General features: G+C 41.5%; 1 protein-coding gene across 16 annotated transcripts; it reads right to left on the reverse strand.

The window, feature by feature from the left end:
• Positions 1-2: 2 nt before the first annotated feature.
• Positions 3-26,214, reverse strand: LOC124139604. Of its 16 annotated transcripts, none has more exons than XM_048388073.1 (23): positions 25,815-26,212; positions 23,288-23,420; positions 22,582-22,730; positions 21,894-22,040; positions 21,052-21,207; positions 20,151-20,191; positions 19,872-19,916; positions 18,915-18,974; positions 18,266-18,301; positions 17,912-17,959; positions 17,263-17,298; positions 16,905-16,952; positions 16,259-16,294; positions 15,901-15,948; positions 15,255-15,290; positions 14,885-14,944; positions 14,237-14,272; positions 13,535-13,570; positions 10,475-10,572; positions 8,074-8,204; positions 5,893-6,151; positions 4,179-4,425; positions 3-2,735 (listed from the first exon to the last, which is right to left on the reverse strand). In XM_048388073.1, exons 1-23 carry the CDS (start codon positions 25,866-25,868, stop codon positions 2,615-2,617), a joined length of 2,061 nt encoding a protein of 686 aa, XP_048244030.1. In that variant the 5' UTR covers positions 25,869-26,212; the 3' UTR covers positions 3-2,614. The 16 variants fall into 16 exon arrangements, with proteins under 16 accessions (XP_048244030.1, XP_048244029.1, XP_048244031.1 ...); XM_048388072.1 differs by having other exon boundaries at positions 19,872-19,949; positions 25,815-26,211; XM_048388074.1 differs by lacking the exon at positions 19,872-19,916.
• Between the last annotated feature and the right edge of the window lie 300 nt (positions 26,215-26,514).

Here is a 26,514-nt window from a genome sequence, read left to right on the forward strand (position 1 = left end):
TCCTGACTGAAAACATTTATTGTATCAATTATTGTTATTAATACATGCACAGCTGTTAATTTCAATAGTTATCAAGAGTGTATATTTGGAATATACAAACGAAATAACTTTGCTGTTGCTCTTACCGGTGTGTACTTGTTTTTCGTCGATCGTTCAGTTTTGTTCTACATAATCAACCTATATATTGAACACAATAACGATAGAAGGAACCGCTAAAATTGCAAAACAATTTCTGCAAGAGGTAGTTTATCTAAAACCGCCGACTGAGTAAGTGAGGGAGTTGGATTTAACGCCATTATGATCAGTGTCCAAGTAAAATCACTGCATGTGAGTTTATTGTGTGAGTGAGGGAACTGGATTAGTGAGTGAGTGAGTTGGGGTTAACGCCACTTTTAACAGTATTCCAGTTACATGACGGCTTGTGGGAGGAAAGCCCAAAGTGATGCAGGTCTCAGACGTTTACCACTTCGGTGAAACCCACGAGCACGGGTATGGTGCTGGCAAACCTAGAAACATGACCTGGCGTGCCCAAGGGACGCAACTCTGCACAGCGAATCGCGGCGCCTCAGACGATTGGGCCACCCGTGCCCCCGGGAACTGGATTAACGATGACGCGGCATGTGTATGGTGCTGACAGATAAAGGATCCTAATTAGTGTGTATATGGGATTCAAACTCGTGAACAGAGGATCCTGGTATGCTGAGGGACGTAACTCTCCACGACACCTCTTTGAGGAATGTGTTTCTTTCAGGGTTAATTCTCAGAAATGTTAGAGTTGCAATTGTTGCGAGTTGATCCCCAAATTGACACGCGAAGGTCAACACAGACATGGGTACGCACAGAACTAGCTGGCGAAATCGGTAAAAAATGACACAAGATGAATGAAAAATTAACAAATTATTTAAAAAAAGAAGAAGATAGGGTTTACATTCATAAAAGGCAATACAATTATGGCATATATGAGGCAGCAGTATTATATAAAAACAGGCCCTAAGTCGGACCACTCACGAATGTTCAGTATGTGCCCCAGCCCGTGAAGATTCCGGGGTAGAATAGGTCTCCAGCAACTCATGCTTGCCGTAAAAGGCGACTATGTTTGTCGAAAGAGGCGACTTACGGGATCGGGTGGTCAGGCTCGCTGACTTGGTTGATGCATGTCTTCGATCCCAATTGCGTGGATCGATGCTCATGATGTCAATCACTGGATTGTCTGGTCCAGACTCGATTATTTACAGACCGCCGTCGGGTAGCCGAGTGGTCAAAGCGTTCGCCCGTCACGCAGAAGACCCGGGTTCGATTCCCGACATGGGTACAATGTGTGAAGCCCATTTCTGGTGTCCGCCGCCGTGTTATTGCTGGAATGCTGAAAGAAAAGCGGCGTAAAACCATACTCACTCCCTCACTCACTCTAGACGATACTGCCTGAAAAGTAGTTCCTGACGGAAGTTGATAACTTGAAACAAGTCAAGCTCATCACAACGGAGCTTTCCATACCGGTAGGGTAACGAAAGTGTGAAGCGGTGAATGGAGCAAGGTCAAGGTCACTATCAACACGTGACATTTAATGAGTGCCTCATTAAATTACTGTCAGTTTCATTCATCATAAAATAAACATACAATATACACTGTCACGCGACACAGTGTATCAATATGGTAATTAAATGTGACACAACCTTTTCCATATTAAAAGAAATCTCTGCAAAACGTACAGTCAATTGTACTAGTCTATCATAAAGACCCTGAAACAAATATATCCAATACAGCCCATGCAAGTCTATAAGTCGTATTACTGCAGTATGAGAATGAAGAAAGTCTCTAGGCTCCTTTTTATTATATTTTACAACTATAATTTAACAACTGTTTTTTTTCTCTAAGAGACTAGATGTTAGATTCAAGAGCACATGTTCATGAATGACTATCAAAAAGTGATGACACCAGGTGTTCGCGAAAAGCTGAACGTATCCTGTCCCAACGGTGGGACCCGTCACAAACACATGCAAAGGCAAGTCAATCGTTCACCCGATAAAAACACGGGAACAAATGGTATAAGTCAAAATAGGGAATTGCATAGAGCATCCACATGTCCTCCACGTGTCTACCATAAAACGATTGGAAAACTTTACTGGGGTTTTGAATGTTGTAATCTTGATTAAACAACTTTTGAGCAAGAGTCGTATGACGCTCGTGGAAAACACGCCTGATAAAATTGCAAAGAGGATTGTTATCCCTTTTTCTGCGAACGCTTTTACCAAAAGGTTAAACCACAGCCCCGTTCTTCCTCGTCCGTAACGTTTTACTCTACTTACTATTTTTTTTTGTATGTTAGGATAATATGAATGTCTGAAATATATATTTTGTGGCATGATGCTTTTGAAAAATGGTTATGATCATAGTTTTAATTAAACTACATCGGTATATACAGGTAGTTCGTATGAAATAGATATTCAAAAATTATTTCATATGGAGGCATTTCTAAGGGGCACGACGCCTACCATATTATGTCATAGTCACGTGTATTGTGAAACTAGTGCATCTAGTTCTAATATGGATTCCTCTAGAGATGCTTTCCGAGATGACATACATGGGATGGAGATGAGCCGAGTGCAACCTAGGCTTAACGAGAGACCTCTTCCTTGTCACTACTCTCGGGGTGATGCATCCGAAACACCTCCTCCGCCTCAGTGTAGGCCATCTTATTCATCCAGTAACTATCCGTGGAGAGGGCATCCTTTGACCTGAAACCAGAATCAGTGAGTGACAGAGTAGGTGTGTTCGCCTCCATACAATACTGCTGTAGCCCACGACGACGAACCTCCCTGTCTTTATATATATACCCATAGAAGGGTTAGAACCCTACATCACGGATGACATTTTAAAAGAGGACTTGGCACGGGCAAATTGGCAGTTCCAGCAATGTATTTCAAGTCCCTCGATCTCCACTGCTGTCGTCTCCAAGAAATCAGCACTCAACAACAGGAAAAACACCGAGACAATGGCCCAGTTTCTGCAGGTATTAATTACAGAATCTAGAACTCAGCAGACAATGTCTCAGTTTCTGCAGGTAATAATTACAGTATCTGGAACCAGGCAGACAATGTCTCAGTTTCTGCAGGTATTAATTGCAGAATCTAGAACTCGGCAGACAATGTCTCAGTTTCTGCAGGTATTAATTACAGTATCTGGAACCAGGCAGACAATGTCTCAGTTTCTGCAGGTATTAATTGCAGAATCTAGAACTCGGCAGACAATGTCTCAGTTTCTGCAGGTATTAATTACAGTATCTGGAACCAGGCAGACAATGTCTCAGTTTCTGCAGGTAATAATTACAGTATCTGGAACCAGGCAGACAATGTCTCAGTTTCTGCAGGTATTAATTGCAGAATCTAGAACTCGGCAGACAATGTCTCAGTTTCTGTAGGTATTAATTACAGTATCTGGAACCAGGCAGACAATGTCTCAGTTTCTGCAGGTATTAATTACAGTATCTGGAACCAGGCAGACAATGTCTCAGTTTCTGCAGGTATTAATTACAGAATCTAGAACTCGGCAGACAATGTCTCAGTTTCTGCAGGTATTAATTACAGTATCTGGAACCAGGCAGACAATGTCTCAGTTTCTGCAGGTATTAATTGCAGAATCTAGAACTCGGCAGACAATGTCTCAGTTTCTGCAGGTATTAATTACAGTATCTGGAACCAGGTAGACAATGTCTCAGTTTCTGCAGGTATTAATTGCAGAATCTAGAACTCGGCAGACAATGTCTCAGTTTCTGCAGGTATTAATTACAGTATCTGGAACCAGGCAGACAATGTCTCAGTTTCTGCAGGTATTATTTGCAGAATCTAGAACTCGGCAGACAATGTCTCAGTTTCTGCAGGTAATAATCACAGTATCTGGAACCAGGCAGACAATGTCTCAGTTTAACGTCATGTCTTTTTATGATCAACGAAGGCAAATATAAATTCATTTTTGGCTCACAATTCAATTAAAAATACTTGGCGGAAATATAACAACCTTGTGTTTCTGACAAGGAATGTAACTTCACATTGCAAACGACATTGGTCATGATGAGAAGCAAACAAGCAGCATCAAGTGTTCACAAAAGATAAAAAAGAGAATCTATTTGCTGTGTCTTGATGAAGATAGAACTGAATCCTTTATACACCTTCTAGTAATACCTTTCCCCGTTGACAAAATCCACCTGAAGCCTTTGAACATCTCCATCTTCGTGGACCCTTGTCACTTCACCCGGAAGGAAATAGTTGTTGTCAGGGTCAGCAAGTGCCAGGATGTAGCTGCCGACCTTGAACTTGATCGTCTTGGTGTAGGTTCCATAGATGTGGATGGACATCTGTTCCCCGCACTGACCATCCTCCCATGTTACGGTGTACCTCTGCTGACATCCTATCTGTTTGTTAACTCTACCTAGAAACGCAATGGTATTTGTTTATGAACCGCCGATCAGTTCGTGGCACTTATAAGGCTCCGATATATACTGATGTTCTACTCGATGTGTCTCTGGTGACCTACCCTGTCTGTACATCCCTGACTCGTCTCCTGATGACCTACCCAGTCTGTACACCCCTGACTCGTCTCCTGGTGACCTACCCAGTCTGTACACCCCTGACTCGTCTCTGATGACCTACCCAGTCTGTACACCCCTGACTCTCTGGTGACCTACCCAGTCTGTACACCCCTGACTCTCTGGTGACCTACCCAGTCTGTACACCCCTGACTCGTCTCCTGGTGTCCTACCCAGTCTGTACACCCCTGACTCGTCTCTGGTTACCTACCCAGTCTGTACACCCCTGACTCTCTGGTGACCTACCAAGTCTGTACACCCCTGACTCGTGTCTGGTGACCTACCCAGTCTGTACACCCCTGACTCGTCTCTGGTGACCTACCCAGTCTGTACACCCCTGACTCGTCTCTGATGACCTACCCAGTCTGTACACCCCTGACTCGTCTCTGGTGACCTACCCAGTCTGTACACCCCTGACTCGTCTCTGATGACCTTTCCAGTCTGTACACCCATGACTCTCTGGTGACCTACCCAGTCTGTACACCCCTGACTCGTCTCTGATGACCTTTCCAGTCTGTACACCCCTGACTCGTCTCTGGTGACCTACCCAGTCTGTACACCCCTGACTCTCTGGTGACCTACCCAGTCTGTACACCACTGACTCGTCTCTGGTGACCTACCCAGTCTGTACACCCCTGACTCGTCTCTGGTGACCTACCCAGTCTGTACACCCCTGACGCGTCTCCTGGTGACCTACCCAGTCTGTACACCCCTGACGCGTCTCCTGGTGACCTACCCGGTCTGTACACCCCTGACGCGTCTCCTGATGACCTACCCAGTCTGTACACCCCTGACGCGTCTCCTGGTGACCTACCCGGTCTGTACACCCCTGACGCGTCTCCTGATGACCTACCCAGTCTGTACACCCCTGACACGTCTCTGATGACCTACCCAGTCTGTACACCCCTGACGTGTGTCTGATGACCTACCCAGTCTGTACACCCCTGACGTGTGTCTGATGACCTACCCAGTCTGTACACCCCTGACGCGTCTCCTGATGACCTACCCGGTCTGTACACCCCTGACGCGTCTCCTGATGACCTACCCAGTCTGTACACCCCTGACTCGTCTCTGATGACCTACCCAGTCTGTACACCCCTGACTCGTCTCCTGGTGTCCTACCCAGTCTGTACACCCCTGACTCGTCTCTGGTTACCTACCCAGTCTGTACACCCCTGACTCTCTGGTGACCTACCAAGTCTGTACACCCCTGACTCGTGTCTGGTGACCTACCCAGTCTGTACACCCCTGACTCGTCTCTGGTGACCTACCCAGTCTGTACACCCCTGACTCGTCTCCTGGTGACCTACCCGGTCTGTACACCCCTGACTCGTCTCTGATAACGGCCTCCTTCCCCTCCCAGTCTTTCTCTCGCTGTTGAATGTCCTCCACGTCCTTGAGATATTTCTGTCGGTTCCTGGCAGGATACACGTCCCATTTCTCGATGTTTGTCTGATTGTTGTCATAGAACCGGACAGTCAGTTTCTGACCAATCGCTTCTATGACCCGGCCAGGGGCGTAGCTCCAGTAATATACAGGATGGGGAGCCAGGACACGGACACGGTCTCTCTGGGATAAAAAGGGAACTGACTCACTCGTGGTTTCCACAAAGTACGGGTTACACAGAGGAAGAAAATGGTTGAACATTTTAACAAGTTCATGAAGATGTGTGTTTATCCACGCGGTCGGTAACATTCCACGCAACTATAAGTCGGCGGCCTTTAAATAATCGAGTCTGGACCAGACAAACCAGTGACTGATATTATAAGCAACGTTCCACGCCCATTCATGACCAACCCGTGTAATTAAGGGACATGCCACTTCTTTAAGGTTACGAGTGAGTGAGTGAGTTGGGTTTAACGCCGCTTTTAACAGTATTCCAGTTACATCGCGGCGTGTCAGCTTAATGTTGGAGGAAAGCTCGAAGTGATGCAGGTTTAGACGTTTACCACTTCGGTGAAACCCACGAAACAGATCCATTAAGTCCCACCGTATGACGGGTATTTGTTCCATGGACGCTTGGTCGCTCGTCACGCAGAAGACCCGGGTTCGATTCCCGACATGGGTACAATGTGTGAAGCCCATTTCTGGTGACCCCCGCCGTGATATTGCTGGAATATTGCTAAAATCGGCGTAAAACCATACTCACTCACTCACTCATTCCATGGACCCTTTTCTAACCCGGAAGTCCCAGGGGGACGACAGAGGTTCTAAGAAATTAACAAATACGCGAAACACCATTCTCAGACACAAGGAGATAGAGAATAAAGAAGTTTGGGACTGTTTGGACTTCTCTGTTTTCTGGAAATACAAAATATAGGATGGCTAACCTTCGCCTGGACCATCCTCCCGACAGCCGACAGTTAAGTCTGATTTCCATGGCAACCGTGTCTGATAATGCCCAATTTGTGGATATACTTTGATGACTGGCTAGTGTGAGGTCGGGGGATACATGACCCGTGAAGATTCCGGGGTAGAATAGGTCTTCAGCAACCCATGCTTGCCGTAAAAGGTGACTACGCTTGTCGTAAGAGGCGACTAACGGGATCGGGTGGTCAGGCTCGCTGACTTGTTTGATGCATGTCATCGTATCCTAATTGCGTGAATCGATGCTCAAGATGTCGATCAATGGATTGTCTGGTCCAGACTCGATTATTTACAAATCGCAAAAATCTAAATATTGTAGACGGCACACCACATGCATACTGAGAACCAGTTTTAAGATGATGCATGCAGAAATGACCGGGTAATGGCCAAAAATGACATTTGCATATGATCTCTGTAGTTTCGGATTAGATGTAAAAAATACAAAAGATAACGATGTACGGACAACCGGAAGGACAGACATAAGACAACGTACAACGACAAAAGCTCACATCAGACAAATACGTACGAACGCTGCACAAAGGAATTATCACATACAGGCATACGCACACATATAAACGGTCACCTTGCATGTTGCACAGGTAAAACCCTTATTAAACCTGTCGAGGTATTACCTTGATAGTAGACACAGCGTCGTAATGGTCAGTTGTCTGGATGATATGGTTACAACAGGCAAATACGCATGAACGCGCACTCTATCTAGCCCACAACAAATTCTCACACTCACAAACACACAAGCACATGCACAATTGTTTCATTTACAAGATACACATAAATAACCTTCACTAAACCGTTGACCAGTATGTATGTTATACAATGGCGTGGGAGGAAAGTTGGAAATGGTACGGTTCTTAGACATAACCACTTTGGCGAAACCAGCGGGCGGTACTGTCAAACCTAGAAAAATATTCTGTTGAATCCGGAAATTTGAATCCAGGAGAATGTCTTTCTGGCACACCTAAGGGAGGCAACTCTGCACAATGAAGTGTGGCGCCTCAGACGATTGGGACATCATACCCTAGATTTTTGCCGCTGGGGAAAAGAAAGTGTCTGACGTTTAACAAGTTTCACATAAATGGCCCTCACTAAAGCTCTTCCGTTATTACCTTGTCAGGAGACACAGCGTCGTAATGGTCAGTTGCCCGGATGATATCCTCCCAGTTGATGACGTCACATTGGCTTGTGCTATCTTTCACGCAGTAGTAGTTGTTCACATCATAGCGCCGGGCGATCCATCCTGTAAAGGTAGAATAGGTCTTCAGCAATCCATGCTTGACGGAAAAGGCCACTATGCTTGTCGTAAGAGGTGACTGACGGGATCGGGTGGTCAGACTCGCTGACTTGGTTGATGCATGTCATCGTATCCCAATTGCATTGATCGATGCTTATGATGTCAATCACTGGATTGTCTGGTCCAGACTCGATTGTTTACAGACTGCCATCATATAGCTGGAATATTGCTGAGTGCGGCGTTAAACAACAAACCAACCAACCTTCCTTTAAAGACGAAGAATGAGGGTGTGAGTTAGGTAACGTGCCACTTTGAAGAGTATTCCTGATATATTACGGTGTGTCAGCTTAACGTGGGAGGAAATCCCTAATCAATGCAGATCCTATACGTTAACTGCTCAGGTAAAACCCACGATGGATGTAATCAGTGCGAATCAGGGATTCGAACGCACGATCCTAGGATTCTGTCATACCTAAGGGACGTAACTCTGCAATGTACAGATAATAGTAGGTTTATCAAATGGGAAGTAAATGGTTAAATAGCAAAGATGTTTATTCTCAGAGATTGACAAAAGGCAACATAGCAGGTGAGTGAGTGAGTGAGTGAGTGAGTGAGTGAGTGAGCCAAGTTTATTTATTTTTCAGCATTATCACAACGGGGCACATCAGAAACAAGTCAGTGTGGGGAATCAAACCCCTGACTTTTATGTGATGAGCGATCGCTTCAACTACTAAAGTACTCACGGAAATGAAAAAAAACTGTTTTTTCGATCTCAGATTTTCAATAAATGCAGTTAATATACAAAATATATAAATATTCAAACAACACAATTAGTACTAATTGGGCCATGGCGCAAATACAGCGTATCGAAGGTTTTTATGTCTTTTTACACGTAAAAGTGTGTAAAAATATGAACAAAACAGACTATTGTGAAACTGAGCATAACCTGGTGTTAGTAGATCAATGTGAATGTCCATGACCTATGACACCTTGACGACAGGTGAAAACAGGTGCTTGAAACCCACGTGCATGTGATTTGTCAGTGGTTAGTGATTTGTGAGTGGCATTGTGGGATAGGGAGTGAGTATGGTTTTACGCCGCTTTAAGCAATATTCCAGCAATATCACGGCGGGGGACACCAGAAATGGGCTTCACATATTGTACCCATGTCGGGAATGGAACCCGGGTCTTCGGCGTGACGAGCGAACGCTTAAACCAATAGGCTACCCGACCGCCCCTGTGGGATAGTGAATCATCGTCAAAATATCAGAACGTAAAAGTAACATATTCCCTTCTCAACCAGGACCGCCTCCGTGGTCTTGTGGTAGAGCGTCCGCCCAGAGAGCGGAAGGTCCAGGGTTCGATCCCGGGCCGCGTCATACAAAAAGACGTTAAAAGATTGTACTTGTTGTTACCCTGTCTGGCGCTCGGCATTAAGGGGCTAAAACAAGGACTGGTCGGCTCGGAGTCAGTATACTGTGTCTGAGTGGGGTATTCATGTTAAACTGCGGCATGGTATCTCAGTGAGCTAGCACTATAAATCGGCATCAGTTCGGACTAGTACAAGCAGCCACACACACAAATACACGTGCATGCACGTCGCTATATAAGTGCAATAATCTTGGACGCGACGTTAAACCCAATTTCACCTCACCTCACCTTCTCAACCAACAACTTACAGGTCATTATTATTATGTACATAAACGTAGCTGTTATTTTTATTGTTGTTTTGATAACTTTTTTCCAGGCTTATGTGCATAATGCCTATAGCCTGTTTCTGCCATGTCAATTTGGACTTAGTTTTATTTTTGAATGTTGGAAGTGCCTACAAATTACCTTCTGTAAAATACAATTTGTATTGAGCACTGAGATAAAACTAGCAAATGCAGACTAGTACTTTTCCAGTTGTTTTGTTATTTCGTATTTACATCTACGTAATGCTTTGTGTCGATTATTAAATCCAGCAAAACAGTTTTTTCTCATTTCCATGAGTGCTTTAGGATACCCTATCACCCCTCAGCAGCTTACGCCACGTGACTATATTTCTCAAAGAAAATCCAACTTCGAGTCGTCTTTCAATGTTAATACGTTATCATAATTGCAATGAAAACAATATCAGTCCTGAGCAAAAATATGGAAGAGAATTGTAAACAGTATTTTGCCATATCGCGGCACCATCTTCACAAATAAATAATAACTGTGGCTTCTCCCACATTTTAATGACGCAGTGAGGCTAACTGTGTGCTGAAACCAATCCTAACAGCCATGCTTCTTACCTTTGTAGTACCATCTGTCATCCTCCCATCGGGCCAGGACTTCCTCACCATCATAAAAGGTCGGACCAGGATCAATGAATGGTTCATGGTCTTTGGTTCTTGAACAAATGATAATATATATTATTACAGACACCATTGATTCAAGTATCACTGCAAATTATCGACGTGTCATGAGGAAAATTGTCGAAATAATTATGTTAATGGCCCATCTGGTTTCCTCTACTGTCTGTCTGTTTTGGGGACCTACTCTGCAACCTAAATAACGAACGTAAATTAATTTTATGCGAAACATATGTTTTGTACATCACTACATAACTGCTTCAGACATGTCGGTCGGTGATGAAGGATGGAAGAGAGATACACTATGCCCTTTAATACATCCTTTACCAGGGTCTTCAGTGACATATGGGGGCACGGGTGGCCCAGTCGTCTCAGGCGCAGCGACTCGCTGTGCAGAGTTGCGTCTCTTAGGCACGCCAGAAACCTATGATTGTCGGTTCGAATCCCGGTTCGCCCCAATATGTTTCTAGGTTTGTCAGGACCATACCCGTGCTTGTGGGTTTCACCGAAGTGGTAAACATCTGAGACCTGCATCACTTCAGGCTTTCCTCCCACATTAAGTTGACACGCCGTGATATGACTGGAATACTGTTAAAAGCGGCGTTAAACCCAACTCACTCACTCACTCACTCAATGACATATACTTTCAGAAATTCTGTTCTGTTATTTACCAATAAGGGAACACATTTTTTATATCAAATGTAAAAGTACCATCCAACAACAGATTGAGATCAATTTCACTGAATTTCTTTTTCAATGAATATTATTTTCCTGACCTCAAATGACAAATGACAGAAATTGTGACAATAAGAAATCTATACATGTAAATCTTTAATGTCTTTTGAATTTGAGGATATCTTTTTTTATCATGATAAAGTGTGTGTTTTTATCATGACCAATCGTGATAAGAAATCTATCCATGTAAATCTTTACTGTCTTTTGAATTTGAGGATATCTTTTTTTAACATGATATAGGTTTTTTATCATGACCAATCGTGATAAGAAATCTATCCATGTAAATCTTTAATGTCTTTTGAATGTGAGGATATCTTTTTTTTTTATCATGATATATGTTTTTGTATCATGACCAATCGTGATAAGTTATCCTGACAAATGACAGAAATTGTGGCAATAAGAAATCTATACATGTAAATCTTTAATGTCTTTTGAATTTGAGGATATCTTTTTTTATCATGATAAAGTGTGTGTTTTTATCATGACCAATCGTGATAAGAAATCTATCCATGTAAATCTTTACTGTCTTTTGAATTTGAGGATATCTTTTTTTAACATGATATAGGTTTTTTATCATGACCAATCGTGATAAGAAATCTATCCATTTAAATCTTTACTGTCTTTTGAATTTGAGGATATCTTTTTTTAACATGATATAGGTTTTTTATCATGACCAATCGTGATAAGAAATCTATCCATGTAAATCTTTAATGTCTTTTGAATGTGAGGATATCTTTTTTTTTATCATGATATAGTTTTTTGTATCATGACCAATCGTGATAAGTTATCCTGACAAATGACAGAAATTGTGGCAATAAGAAATCTATCCATGTAAATCTTAAATGTCTTTTGAATTTGAGGATATCTTTTTTTATCAAGATATAGTTTGTTTTTTATCATGACCAATCGTGATAAGAAATCTATACATGTAAATCTTTAATGACTTTTGAATTTGAGGATATCTTTTTTTATCATGATAAAGGTTTTTTATTATGATCAATCGTGATAAGATATCCTGACAAATAACAGAAATTGTGACAATAAGAAATCTATCCATTTAAATCTTAATGTCTTTTGAATTTGAGGATATCTTTTTTTTTATCAAGATATAGTTTGTTTTTTATCATGATATTGTTTTTTTTTATCATGACCAATCGTGATAAGAAATCTATCCATGTACATCTTTAATGTCTTTTGAATTTGAGGATATCTTTTTTTTTATCATGATATAGGTGTTTTTTTATCATGACCAATCGTGATAAGAAATCTATCCATGTAAATCTTTAATGACTTTTGAATTTGAGGATATCTTTTATCATGATATAGGTTTTTTATTATGATCAATCGTGATAAGATATCCAGACAAATAACAGAAATTGTGACAATAAGAAATCTAACCATTTAAATCTTAATGTCTTTTGAATTTGAGGATATCTTTTTTATCATGATATAGTCGTTTTTTTATCATGACCAATCGTGATAAAAAATCTATCCATGTAAATATTTAATGTCTTTTGAATTTGATGATATCTTTTTTTTATCATGATATTGTTTTTTTATTATGACCAATCGTGATAAGAAATCTATCCATGTAAATCTTTAATGTCTTTTGAATTTGAGGATATCTTTTTTTTAAATGATATAGTTTTTTTATCATGACCAATCGTGATAACATATCCTTAAATGATAAATGACAGATGCCTTTTGAATATGAGGATATCGAACAGCCTTAATAGTGTGTCCCCCTGTATATGTCAAACCATCATGCCTTTATAAGTTATTTACCAGATGCTAATTAAAACTCTATAAAAGGTAACATATGTTATATTTGGGATAACACTTTCTTAGTAAAGTACAGATTCTCGTATTTTTGGGGGTTGAGTCCCGTCCGGGATTCGAACCCACACTTGCCAGAGTAAGGCACTGGTACTCTAGAACACGTACTTTGAGTACCCCTCTGACAAGCGTAAATTGGCACGGCTCCCATGGCCGAACACGTCTAGGCTACCAGTTGTCGGACTTTCATTTTGTGGAAGCCTCGGTGGCTGAGTGGGTTAGATCGCTGACTTTGTGTGCTGGCGATTAGGTGGGTGTGGGTTCAAATCCCGGACGGGACTCAACCAAAAGAATTCGAGAATCTGTACTTTACTAAGAAAGTGTTATCCCAAATATAACATATGGTACATTTGACCACTTTCTAAATGACATTGTGTATTCATAACTCTATAAAAGTCAATGCAGCGAAGGCATATTTCAATAACCTACCTCCGACTTTGAGCAGCTTTATTCTTTGTACGAATTCTGTAAAAGAAAAAAAATATGGGATGATCTTGTCCAACCCTTTACACCCTTCACATGCAAGGGCAAAGCAATTGTGCACCTGACAAAACATAGGAACATACATTTATGGTACAATTCACAAATAGGGGAAGTTGTTGTCACTGATGCGTCATTTTGTAAAATGTCCTCAACATTTCTACCCTAAAACCTTTCTTAACTTTACTGAGACCTTGAACACTGTAGCCTTGATCAACCAAATCTTGAGAAAGAGCCGTATGAAGCTCTTTAACACCTTCGTGGAAATAGCATGCTTGGTTGTACCTCAAACGTTGTGAAATGTAAACACCAAAGGCTGAGCTGCTTGAATATTGCGCGACATGAAGGTAAAGTTGACTATTTGAAAGTTGAAGTCATCCCTCTTGTCATACAGTCTTGTGGAGAGATTTTGGTGACCCTGAGTCGTTATGCATAGGTGTAAATATGAAACCGAAGAGACGATCTCCTGTATTTCTAGCTCAAGTGGGTAAATAGTTAGAAGGAAATTGGCTATTTGATGGTTATTGAACGATATCGGAAAATCGAATACCCCCTACCCAACTGATGGTACTTCTGGAACAACCTGCAAAAGAAGTAAAAACAAATAACATGTAGTCTACTTTCTTTCCTCAAACCCTGGACTCCACGTACCTATCAGTCTGTGTCGGTCTGTTCCTCGTGCGAGGTCTGCAACACAACACAGAGAACCAAACACCTGGATAAAGGTCAAGCATCTACACTTCTTTATATTCATATATCTCCAACTTCATTTTTGACATATGTAAGTGGAATTATCTCATATAACACAAAATTTATCATATGATTTTACCATTTCGCACTTAATTACATTCCGGTTTTTTTAAACGTTTACAAAAACTGAATAAGTGAGTGAGTTTGGATTAACGCCGCTTTGAAAAGTATTTCAGTTATACAATGGCGTGGGAGGAAAGTTTGAAATGAAACGGTTCTTGAACTACCACTTTGGCGAAACCCACGAGCTCGCGGGCGGTACTGTCAAATTTAGAAAAATATTCTGGTGAATCTGGGATTTGAGCCCACAAGCACGTCTTTCTAGCACACCCAAGGGACGCAACTCTGCACAAAGAAGTGTGGTGCTTCAGACAACTGGGCCACTATACTCCTTATTAACTGCACGTGTTCTAGATTTTTGCAGCTGGCGAAAGGGTAGTATCTGACGTGAACAGTGCTAATGTTCATCTTCCAATATTTTCAAACACCCAACTGAGTTTAGCCCCATGAACATTGCCCGGGTATTGATACAGACAAGATAATGATTACCTTGGAGAATGATGATGATGAGGAGGAGGTTGAGGAGGTGAATGATCCCTGCTGTCAATGCTGTGAACAAGTATTAAAGTAGGAAAGATTAGATAGAAATCTTAATAAATAAAATCGTAACAAAACCTTACCGACCACAAACTTTATAAAGTATACATTCAGACACAAGGGTATTCTGTTGTTCACGCTGTACTAATTGCAACATTAACATTTTAAGGTTAATAAAGGGTAAACAGGAATATCAGAATGATAGTAACAACGGTCTTAAAGCGTTACCCAACTGATGGTACTTCTGGAACAAACTGCAAAAGAATGAAAAACAAAGTACATGCAGTCTACTTTCTTTCCTCAAACCCTGGACTCCACGTACCTGTCAGTCTGGGTCAGTTTGTTACTTGTGCGAGGTCTGCAACACAACACAGAGAACCAAACACCTGGATAAAGGTCAAGCATCTACACTTCTTTATATTCATATATCTCCGACTTCATTTTTGTCATATGTAAGTGGAATTATCTCATATAACACAAAATTTATCATATGATTTTACCATTTCGCACTTAATTACATTCCGGTTTTTTTAAACATTTACAAAAACTGAATAAGTGAGTGTTTGGATTAACGCCGCTTTGAAAAGTATTTCAGTTATACAATGGCGTGGGAGGAAAGTTTGAAATGAAACGGTTCTTAAACTACCACTTTGGCGAAACCCACGAGCTCGCGGGCGGTACTGTCAAATTTAGAAAAATATTCTGGTGAATCTGGGATTTGAGCCCACAAGCACGTCTTTCTAGCACACCCAAGGGACGCAACTCTGCACAAAGAAGTGTGGTGCTTCAGACAACTGGGCCACTTTACTCCTTATTAACTGCACGTGTTCTAGATTTTTGCAGCTGGCGAAAGGGTAGTGTCTGACGTGAACAGTGCTAATGTTCATCTTCCAATATTTTCAAACACCCAACTGAGTTTAGCCCCATGAACATTGCCCGGGTATTGATAAAGACAAGATAATGATTACCTTGGAGAATGAGGAGGAGGAGGAGGTGAATGATCCCTGCTGTCAATGCTGTGAACAAGTATTAAAGTAGGAAAGATTAGATAGAAATCTTAATAAATAAAATCGTAACAAAACCTTACCGACCACAAACTTTATAAAGTATACATTCAGACACAAGGGTATTCTGTTGTTCACGCTGTACTAATTGCAACATTAACATTTTAAGGTTAATAAAGGGTAAACAGGAATATCAGAATGATAGTAACAACAGTCTTAAAGCGTTACCCAACTGATGGTACTTCTGGAACAAACTGCAAAAGAATGAAAAACAAAGTACATGCAGTCTACTTTCTTTCCTCAAACCCTGGACTCCACGTACCTGTCAGTCTGGGTCAGTTTGTTACTTGTGCGAGGTCTGCAACACAACACAGAGAACCAAACACCTGGATAAAGGTCAAGCATCTACACTTCTTTATATTCATATATCTCCGACTTCATTTTTGTCATATGTAAGTGGAATTATCTCATATAACACAAAATTTATCATATGATTTTACCATTTCGCACTTAATTACATTCCGGTTTTTTTAAACGTTTACAAAAACTGAATAAGTGAGTGTTTGGATTAACGCCGCTTTGAAAAGTATTTCAGTTATACAATGGCGTGGGAGGAAAGTTTGAAATGAAACGGTTCTTAAACTACCACTTTGGCGAAACCCACGAGCTCGCGGGCGGTACTGTCAAATTTAGAAAAATATTCTGGTGAATCTGGGATTTGAGCCCACAAGCACGTCTTTCTAGCACACCCAAGGGACGCAACTCTGCACAAAGAAGTGTGGTGCTTCAGACAACTGGGCCACTATACTCCTTATTAACTGCACGTGTTCTAGATTTTTGCAGCTGGCGAAAGGGTAGTGTCTGACGTGAACAGTGCTAATGTTCATCTTCCAATATTTTCAAACACCCAACTGAGTTTAGCCCCATGAACATTGCCCGGGTATTGATAAAGACAAGATAATGATTACCTTGGAGAATGAGGAGGAGGAGGAGGTGAATGATCCCTGCTGTCAATGCTGTGAACAAGTATTAAAGTAGGAAAGATTAGATAGAAATCTTAATAAATAAAATCGTAACAAAACCTTACCGACCACAAACTTTATAAAGTATACATTCAGACACAAGGGTATTCTGTTGTTCACCCTGTACTAATTGCAACATTAACATTTTAAGGTTAATAAAGGGTAAACAGGAATATCAGAATGATAGTAACAACGGTCTTAAAGCGTTACCCAACTGATGGTACTTCTGGAACAAACTGCAACAGAATGAAAAACAAAGTACATGCAGTCTACTTTCTTTCCTCAAACCCTGGACTCCACGTACCTGTCAGTCTGGGTCAGTTTGTTACTTGTGCGAGGTCTGCAACACAACACAGAGAACCAAACACCTGGATAAAGGTCAAGCATCTACACTTCTTTATATTCATATATCTCCAACTTCATTTTTGACATATGTAAGTGGAATTTTCTACACATGACACAAAAATTATCATATGATTTTACCATTTCGCACTTAATTACATTCCGGTTTTTTTAAACATTTACAAAAACTGAATTAGTGAGTGAGTTTGGATTAACGCCGCTTTGAAAAGTATTTCAGTTATACAATGGCGTGGGAGGAAAGTTTGAAATGAAACGGTTCTTAAACTACCACTTTGGCGAAACCCACGAGCTCGCGGGCGGTACTGTCAAATTTAGAAAAATATTCTGGTGAATCTGGGATTTGAGCCCACAAGCACGTCTTTCTTGCACACCCAAGGGACGCAACTCTGCACAAAGAAGTGTGGTGCTTCAGACAACTGGGCCACTTTACTCCTTATTAACTGCACGTGTTCTAGATTTTTGCAGCTGGCGAAAGGGTAGTGTCTGACGTGAACAGTGCTAATGTTCATCTTCCAATATTTTCAAACACCCAACTGAGTTTAGCCCCATGAACATTGCCCGGGTATTGATAAAGACAAGATAATGATTACCTTGGAGAATGAGGAGGAGGAGGAGGTGGAGGATCCCTGCTGTCAATGCTGTGAACAAGTATTAAAGTAGGAAAGATTAGATAGAAATCTTAATAAATAAAATCGTAACAAAACCTTACCGACCACAAACTTTGTAAAGTATACATTCACAAGGGTATTCTGTTGTTCACACTGTATTAATTGCAACATTAACATTTTAAGGTTAATAAAGGGTAAACAGGAATATCAGAATGATAGTAACAACGGTCTTAAAGCGTTACCCAACTGATGGTACTTCTGGAACAAACTGCAACAGAATGAAAAACAAAGTACATGCAGTCTACTTTCTTTCCTCAAACCCTGGACTCCACGTACCTGTCAGTCTGGGTCAGTTTGTTACTTGTGCGAGGTCTGCAACACAACACAGAGAACCAAACACCTGGATAAAGGTCAAGCATCTACACTTCTTTATATTCATATATCTCCAACTTCATTTTTGACATATGTAAGTGGCATTATCTACACATGACACAAAAATTATCATATGATTTTACCATTTCGCACTTAATTACATTCCGTTTTTTTTAAACATTTACAAAAACTGAATTAGTGAGTGAGTTTGGATTAACGCCGCTTTGAAAAGTATTTCAGTTATACAATGGCGTGGGAGGAAAGTTTGAAATGAAACGGTTCTTAAACTACCACTTTGGCGAAACCCACGAGCTCGCGGGCGGTACTGTCAAATTTAGAAAAATATTCTGGTGAATCTATGATTTGAGTCCACGAGCACGTCTTTCTGGCACACCCAAGGGACGCAACTCTGCACAAAGAAGTGTGGTGCTTCAGACAACTGGGCCACTATACTCCTTATTAACTGCACGTGTTCTAGATTTTTGCAGCTGGCGAAAGGGTAGTGTCTGACGTGAACAGTGCTAATGTTCATCTTCCAATATTTTCAAACACCCAACTGAGTTTAGCCCCATGAACATTGCCCGGGTATTGATAAAGACAAGATAATGATTACCTTGGAGAATGAGGAGAAGGAGGAGGAGATGGAGGAGGTGAAGGGTCGCTGCTGTCAATGCTGTGAACAAGTTTTAAAGTAGGAAAGATTAGATATAAATCTTAGTAAATAAAATCGTAACAAAACCTTACCGACCACAAACTTTATAAAGTATACATTCAGACACAAGGGTATTCTGTTGTTCACCCTGTACTAATTGCAACATTAACATTTTAAGGTTAATAAAGGGTAAACAGGAATATCAGAATGATAGTAACAACGGTCTTAAACAATAACAACAAAACATAATGAAACGTCGCGCTCAAGATCCTTACGCTTATACAGCGACGTGTGTGTGCGTGCGTGTATGGCTTCTTGTTCTAGTCAAGACCTATGCCGATTTAATAGTGCTAGCTCACTGAGATACCATGCCGCAGTTTAACATCAATACCCCACTCAGACGCTCAGTATACTGACTCCGAGCCGACCAGTCCTTGCTTAGCCCCTTAAATCCGAGTGCCAGGCAGAGTAACAACAAGTACCATCTTTGAACGTCTTTTGGGATCGATCCCCCGACCTTCCGCTCTCTGGCGGAAGCTCTACCAGTAGACCAAGGAGGCGGTGGCAAATCTCAAAGATCTTTAGGGTGTGTTTCTCGTTTGACGCCACACTCAGCAATGGTCCAGCTGTATGATGGCAACCAAGTAACCGAGTTTGACCACCCGATCCATTTAGTATTAGATCTCTTATGGCCAGCGTATTGTAACCTGGAATCCCCGCGGGGTTCGCCTTTATTGGCCGTATTGTTTCAAGATTATGTTGCAGATACTGTATCAGCATACCGGGATGAAGGAAAGGTCAGATGAAGTAAAACCGCCCTGATTTACGCTCACTTAAACCTTCAGTTGAGGTGAGGTAAAATACGGTTTGATTTATCATACACATCGTCATTTTAGGATGAAGACAAGATGAAGATACCTGGAACTACGAGGTTGAGAAGTTGGAGAAGGCGTCGATGAAAAGCTTTGAGAAGACAAAGGATTCCTCTCAGTGATCCTTTAAAGAAACATGAAGCTCATCTATAGTATCGTTTAATGTATTTCAGAAGATTGAAGTTATTGAATGTATGTTATGAGTAGATTCAGCTCATGAGAATGAGGCCATGCGTGACTATACTACCAGGATAGATCAAGTTCCTGCATTTAGAGTGTTAGCCCAATTACGTCGAGAGAGATGGTCCACACTACTGCTACTCACACTACTACGAACTTGATACAATCCCCAGCGTGTATCTTGTACTGTAAACATAGAAAATATATTTGTCACCAAGGGATTCAATGTCAATCATGTATCTTCTTTTACTGGAAGGCCACAGGCTTATAGTATACATTACACTTCACTGGTGGCGGTTGATTATTAATTACGTTGTTTTGCTTAACACTGCGTGACATACATACATAGATAAGCTGTGCAATATACACACCTGTGGACATTACTGTTATAAATTTACATATATTGTGGTTTACACGGATAATATCGTTTTGGGGGCAAATAAGAGTGAGTGAGTGAGTTGGGTTTAACGCCGCTTTTAACAGTTTTCCAGTTATATCACGGCGTGTCAGCTTAATGTGGGAGGAAACCCCGAAGTGATGCAGGTCTCAGACGTTTACCATTTCGGTGAAACCCACAAGTACGGGTATGGTGCTGACAAACCTAGAAACATAATCAGGGCGAACCGGGATTCGAACCCACAATCATAGGTTTCTGGCGTGCCCAAGGGACGCAACTCTGCACAGCGAATCGCGGCGCCTTAGACGACTGGGCCACTCGTGCCCCCTGTGGTATATTTAAAGTTAAATGTGGACATTACTGTTATATAAATAAATTGATATATGTTGGGCTTTACTGAAATATTACTCGAGATATATACCACGGGTAATATTGTATTTGGGGCAAATAAAAAAATATACTCATCTTCAATAGATCTTAGCTGTACATTTTTTACATATCATTTTTTTATCCTTTAAGATCATGGCTGATAATATCAATGACTGACTTGTAGGGTCGAACACACGACTATTTACAAACCGCCATCATACGGGTGAAATAGTGTCCGGTGTTAAATATCAACCGCAAGATCCTCACTAAATATAAATACCTTCAAGTGTTTCCCGTTGAGATCTATGAAATACAGAGATGAGTCTTTAACTGGTGTATTCCATTGTCCTCTCTGACGTTTGATGAACCAGAAGAAGAAACCCCTATCATCCGGTTCTTCCGCTACACGGGCAAGATGGTTTGACAAGTCCTTAAACTGGAGGTTAAAGACTTTGCTATTGAAACGTGTATTTTTATAAAGGCTAAAAAAGCGGTTGTATGGCTGGATATTTGTTCAGTGGTGTGTGTACCCTTTAATCCAACCTCTGAGTAATCCAACACACTAGTGAAGACTCTCGCTAAAGAAACCCCTAAATAAACCACCACTCTTGTTAAAACGCCATCTCTATATTCAAACTCTCTCGCCACATGGACCCCAATGTAACCCAAACGCCTCGCTACACCTTCCTTTACACTTCAGTTAACAAAACATTCCTTCTCAATCCTCAAACTGAACACTCTCCCTACACAAAACACCGCGTCACCCTTAACATCGCTACACATTCCCCTTTGTATTATAACACCCTCGCTAAACAGGCCCCTCTGGGATCTGAAAACTATTGCTACACAAGAGCCCATACAAACAACCCTCTCTCTACAAAGACCCCTTGTAACTCAACACTCTGGCAACCAACAACAATGTTTACACGAGCACATCTAAACAATCCAAACATTCTCAATACACCAGGCCCTCAATAAGCCAAACTCTTTGCTACACCGACCCGCTCTGCTACTAAACCCATTCGAAGCTATATTCGAGAGGGGTAAGTTTAATTTACAGTCATCAGTAAATAAATGAAAATATCGATCTTGTTGCTGGTAATTCAGTGTAAATAGAAACACCTTTCTGAAAGGTTCCTCATCGGGGAGATCCAGGTGTATTGCAATGACAGCAGGAGAGAACCGTCGGAGACGCTCCACCTCGACCCGCCCCTCGTGAAGGAAGACACCGTCTCGGGTATTCACGTTAACAAGAGGATACGGAATCTCCTGTAATGAAATATTAATCAGACATTCAGTCCATCAACACGTGGAATTAGAGTGCATTGACACACTGCAACTAGTATCTCCAACATGTGGTAGTTATTTGGACCCACTGAAGTTTCATGCAACACGACATTCACACGGCGCGGCGAGTTCCAGGTCCACACGATGCCATATATTGGATGCAAAATTTGTATTCAGAAATCACAATGTTTGGGAGATTAAGTCATATATATATATATGGTAATAACTATGGTAATAACTATGTATTAAAAGCTCAAATGACTGGCACTTTATTACTATATTGTGCCTGAGAGTTAGAACTTTACGCTTTATATATATATATATATATATGACTTAATCTCCCAACACACTTATATATATATATATATATATATAAAGCACATGTAAAGCACAGTAAAGTATACATATATATATATCCTTAGAACAAATTACTTTTTGCCAGTTTCTTTAAAAAATATCCTAAACATTTATTTATTCACCCCAAACCTTCTAAATCAACACCTGTTAAGCAGTATGTACTCACCACTGTGCACGGGCGTCTGATCCTGTTTGTAAGGTAGATGCCATGAGAAAGTCCGTCCGTGATGTTAAAGTCCCGTGTGTTCCCACTGCTGCGCGTTGTCCCTTCGCTTGTGTTGACATTTATGTTCAGCAACCAGTTGGGTCCGCTTGCTGAAGTCATAACATTGTTGGCATTATTTACTAACCTGTGTTTGAGACTTTGGTCATTCGTCACCAGACATCTTAACTCAATCATTTGAGTTATTTACATCAAGTGTGTCACGCTAGGTCAATCGTCACCAGCATCTCAACTCAGTCATATGAGGTATTTACATCAAGTGTGTCACGCTAGGTCAATCGTCAACACACATGTGAACTGAATCATTTGAGTTATTTACAAACAAGTGTGTCACGCTGGGTCAATCGTAACCAGACATCTCAACTCAGTCATTTGAGTTGTTTACAAACAAGTGTGTCACGCTAGGTCAATCGTATGCACACATCTTAACTCAGTCATTTGAGCTTTTAACCTACAAGTGTATAAGACTATGGTCAATCGTTTTTTCACATCTCAACTCAGTTATTTGGGTTGTTTCCTAACAGGTGTATCACGCTAATAGTATGTTAATCATCGTCGCACATCTCAAATTTACCATTTTGAGTCATTTTCTAAAAATCAGTATCACTCAAGATCAGTCATGTCTATACATTTCTGTGGGTGTACTTACCGATTGTCCACCGTGGCCTCTCCTGCAAATCCCGCCACACATCTCGACCCCTCACCCGATTACCGCCCCAGGGACGCCCTCGGTGATTGAAGGCACTGATCTCATTGTCAATCAGATAGTAGTCTGTATAGATCTGTTCGGTTAATACATCAAAGCATGACAATAGGGAAAATCATTGGCTGGGAGTGAGTGAATGAGTGAGTTTTAAGGTCGCATACACACAAACGAAAACACATTTTCAACACGGTAAATGGCCTTGACGCTATGCGTACACCACTGATGTTAATACAAAACGCTGATGATATATCCATTGATTATCCACCAGTTAAGTTGATGATACACCAGTGACGTTGATGATACGTAACTGTGGTTGATGATACACTAGTGACCTTGATACAACATCAAGTTGGTGATGATGCAACACCACTGACGTTGATGATACAACACCATGGACGTTGATGATACAACACCATGGACGTTGATGATACACCACTGACGTTGATAATACATCCCCGACGTTGACGACACAACACCATGGACGTTGATGATACACCGCTGACGTTGAAGACACAACACCACTGACGTTGATGATACACTACTGACGTTGACGACACAACACCACTGACGTTGACGACACAACACAACTGACGTTGATGATACACTACTGACGTTGATAATACACCACTGACGTTGACGACAAAACACCACTGACGTTGACGACACAACACCACTGACGTTGATGATACACCACTGACGATGACAACACAACACCACTGACGTTGATGATAGACTACTGACGTTGACGACACAACACCACTGACGTTGAAGACACAACACAACTGACGTTGATGATACACTACTGACGTTGATGATACACCACTGACGTTGACGACAAAACACCACTGACGTTGACGACACAACACCACTGACGTTGATGATACACCACTGACGTTGAAGACACAACACCACTGACGTTGATGATACACTACTGACGTTGATGATACACCACTGACGTTGAAGACACAACACCACTGACGTTGACGACAAAACACCACAGACGTGGATGATACACCACTGACGATGACGACACAACACCACTGACGTTGATGATAGACTACTGACGTTGACGACACAACATCACTGACCTTGACGACACAACACAACTGACGTTGCTGATACACTACTGACGTTGAAGACACAACACCACGGACGTTGATGATACACTACTGACGTTGATGATACACCACTGACGTTGAAGACACAACAGCACTGACGTTGACGATACAACACCACTGACGTTGACGACACAACACCACTGACGTTGAAGACACAACACCACTGACGTTGATGATAGACTACTGACGTTGACGACACAACACCACTGACGTTGACGACACAACACCACTGACGTTGAAGACACAACACCACTGACGTTGATGATACACTACTGACGTTGAAGACACAGCATCACGGACGTGCTACTTAAATCAAACTTTACCTACTTTTTCCTTGGTGACATATAGCCTTTCCTCATGGCCACACAGAGCCAGCCAAACAATTTGTGCATCAGATATGGGAATACAGTTTCACACACAAAAAACGCTGTAAAACGTGCAGGTATTATACGTGGTTCGAAAAATGCATCGAAGGAAAAAAATGTTTCTGAAATGACTGCAGAATAACAGATATCCAAAGCATGGCAAAGTATACACAATGCCGTGGCGCGCTATGATAATCAGTGTATCCATATAGCTCCATAGCGACAACTCTCACATCGAAACAAACCTTTCAGCTCAAACAAACTTCAGCAGTGCGAGTGAACATAAACATGCCATAAGAGCAAAGCTGAGCGATTTCATCAATGGGCGTTTGTGATTTGGTTGCACGCCCACAAATACGTTTAACAAAACAGTTCAGTTCATTGTCGTACGTTCCTCGAGATTTTCACGCCTCTGGTTTCGTGGATTTGTAAAGTGGAACACTACAATACGAATGCTATTCACTATATACACTGAAATGAAATTCGCGGAACTCGAGTATCTGGTATTGCTCTAAGACAGCTACAGGACTCGTGGCAAAACGGTTACGAAACAATCGGACTCGGTTCTCCCCGTCGTTTGTTTTCGCAACTGTACCTTATATACCGTTAGAATCACTCGTCCTCTATCTTCTACATGAATCTTATTTTAACAAGCACACGAATCAGTATACTACAGCTCCCAAATTCGTTTTGTGGAGTTACGTCCCTTGGGCATGCCAGGATTCACTGACCGTGGTTATTCGCCACAATTATAATTCTTGTTTGGTCCGGACCATAACGGTGGTGCAAATGGGTTTCACAACAATGGCGAATGTCTCGTTAGGTTTTCCGCCTTTATAACGATACTTTTTCAAAGCGGCTAAAAACTCGACTCACTCACATACTCATCATTGCATTAAATACCATGTAGGATTGTTGATGTTGACCACGGACAACATACTCTCCTCTAGATACAAAACACGGGAACTATTCCACAAGAATACTCACTGGCGTTCTCGAGTGCGTCCCTCCAGCATGGGAGTACAGTCTGACATCCACCATGATGTAGTCGTCTATGAACAGTTAATGTCCCCCTTTTTTTTAACGCATCTCCTTCGTACAATGAAGCAGCCATACACCGTTTCTACATGTCTGGCATCTGTCAGCTCCCACAGTACGTTGTCCTCTACAGATGAAGCAGACAGACCAAGGTGCTCAAGTGATTGGATGCAATATTCCGAAACGCCACCCGGGATCTCCCTTCTGATACGAATGAGACCCGTTAAGAAGCCTCATTCCACCCTGTGTTGCCGATAAGTGTGTTGCTGCCAGGCTTAATAGAAAATAACACAATATAGATTTCTACGTTCATAATTGAAGGTGGAACCATGCATTCATAATAAGAGGTAGGGAGCAAGGTTGCACAACGTAAAATATATTATTGATCGGCTCGTTGCATTACATGTGACACTGTTGATTGAGCAAGTACAATGCTTGTCACTATGACAGATATTCATGTATAGAAACTGTCCGAAAGGCACCATTCAGAGCCGTACGAGCAGACTTGCGCAATGTATTGATCAACAACGAAAGCTAACAATACCATTTCTTGGAAAACAAGTTTCCCTGGAACCGATAACATATTGATTAACGATGACACATTTGTTATCAGGCTGTGGCCACTTCTGTCATTTCCTAAGTATCGAAA

This window comes from Haliotis rufescens, unplaced genomic scaffold (genome assembly GCF_023055435.1).
Source record: "Haliotis rufescens isolate VD_foot unplaced genomic scaffold, xgHalRufe1.0.p SCAF_7, whole genome shotgun sequence".
In the NCBI taxonomy this organism is placed as follows: domain Eukaryota; kingdom Metazoa; phylum Mollusca; class Gastropoda; order Lepetellida; family Haliotidae; genus Haliotis; species Haliotis rufescens.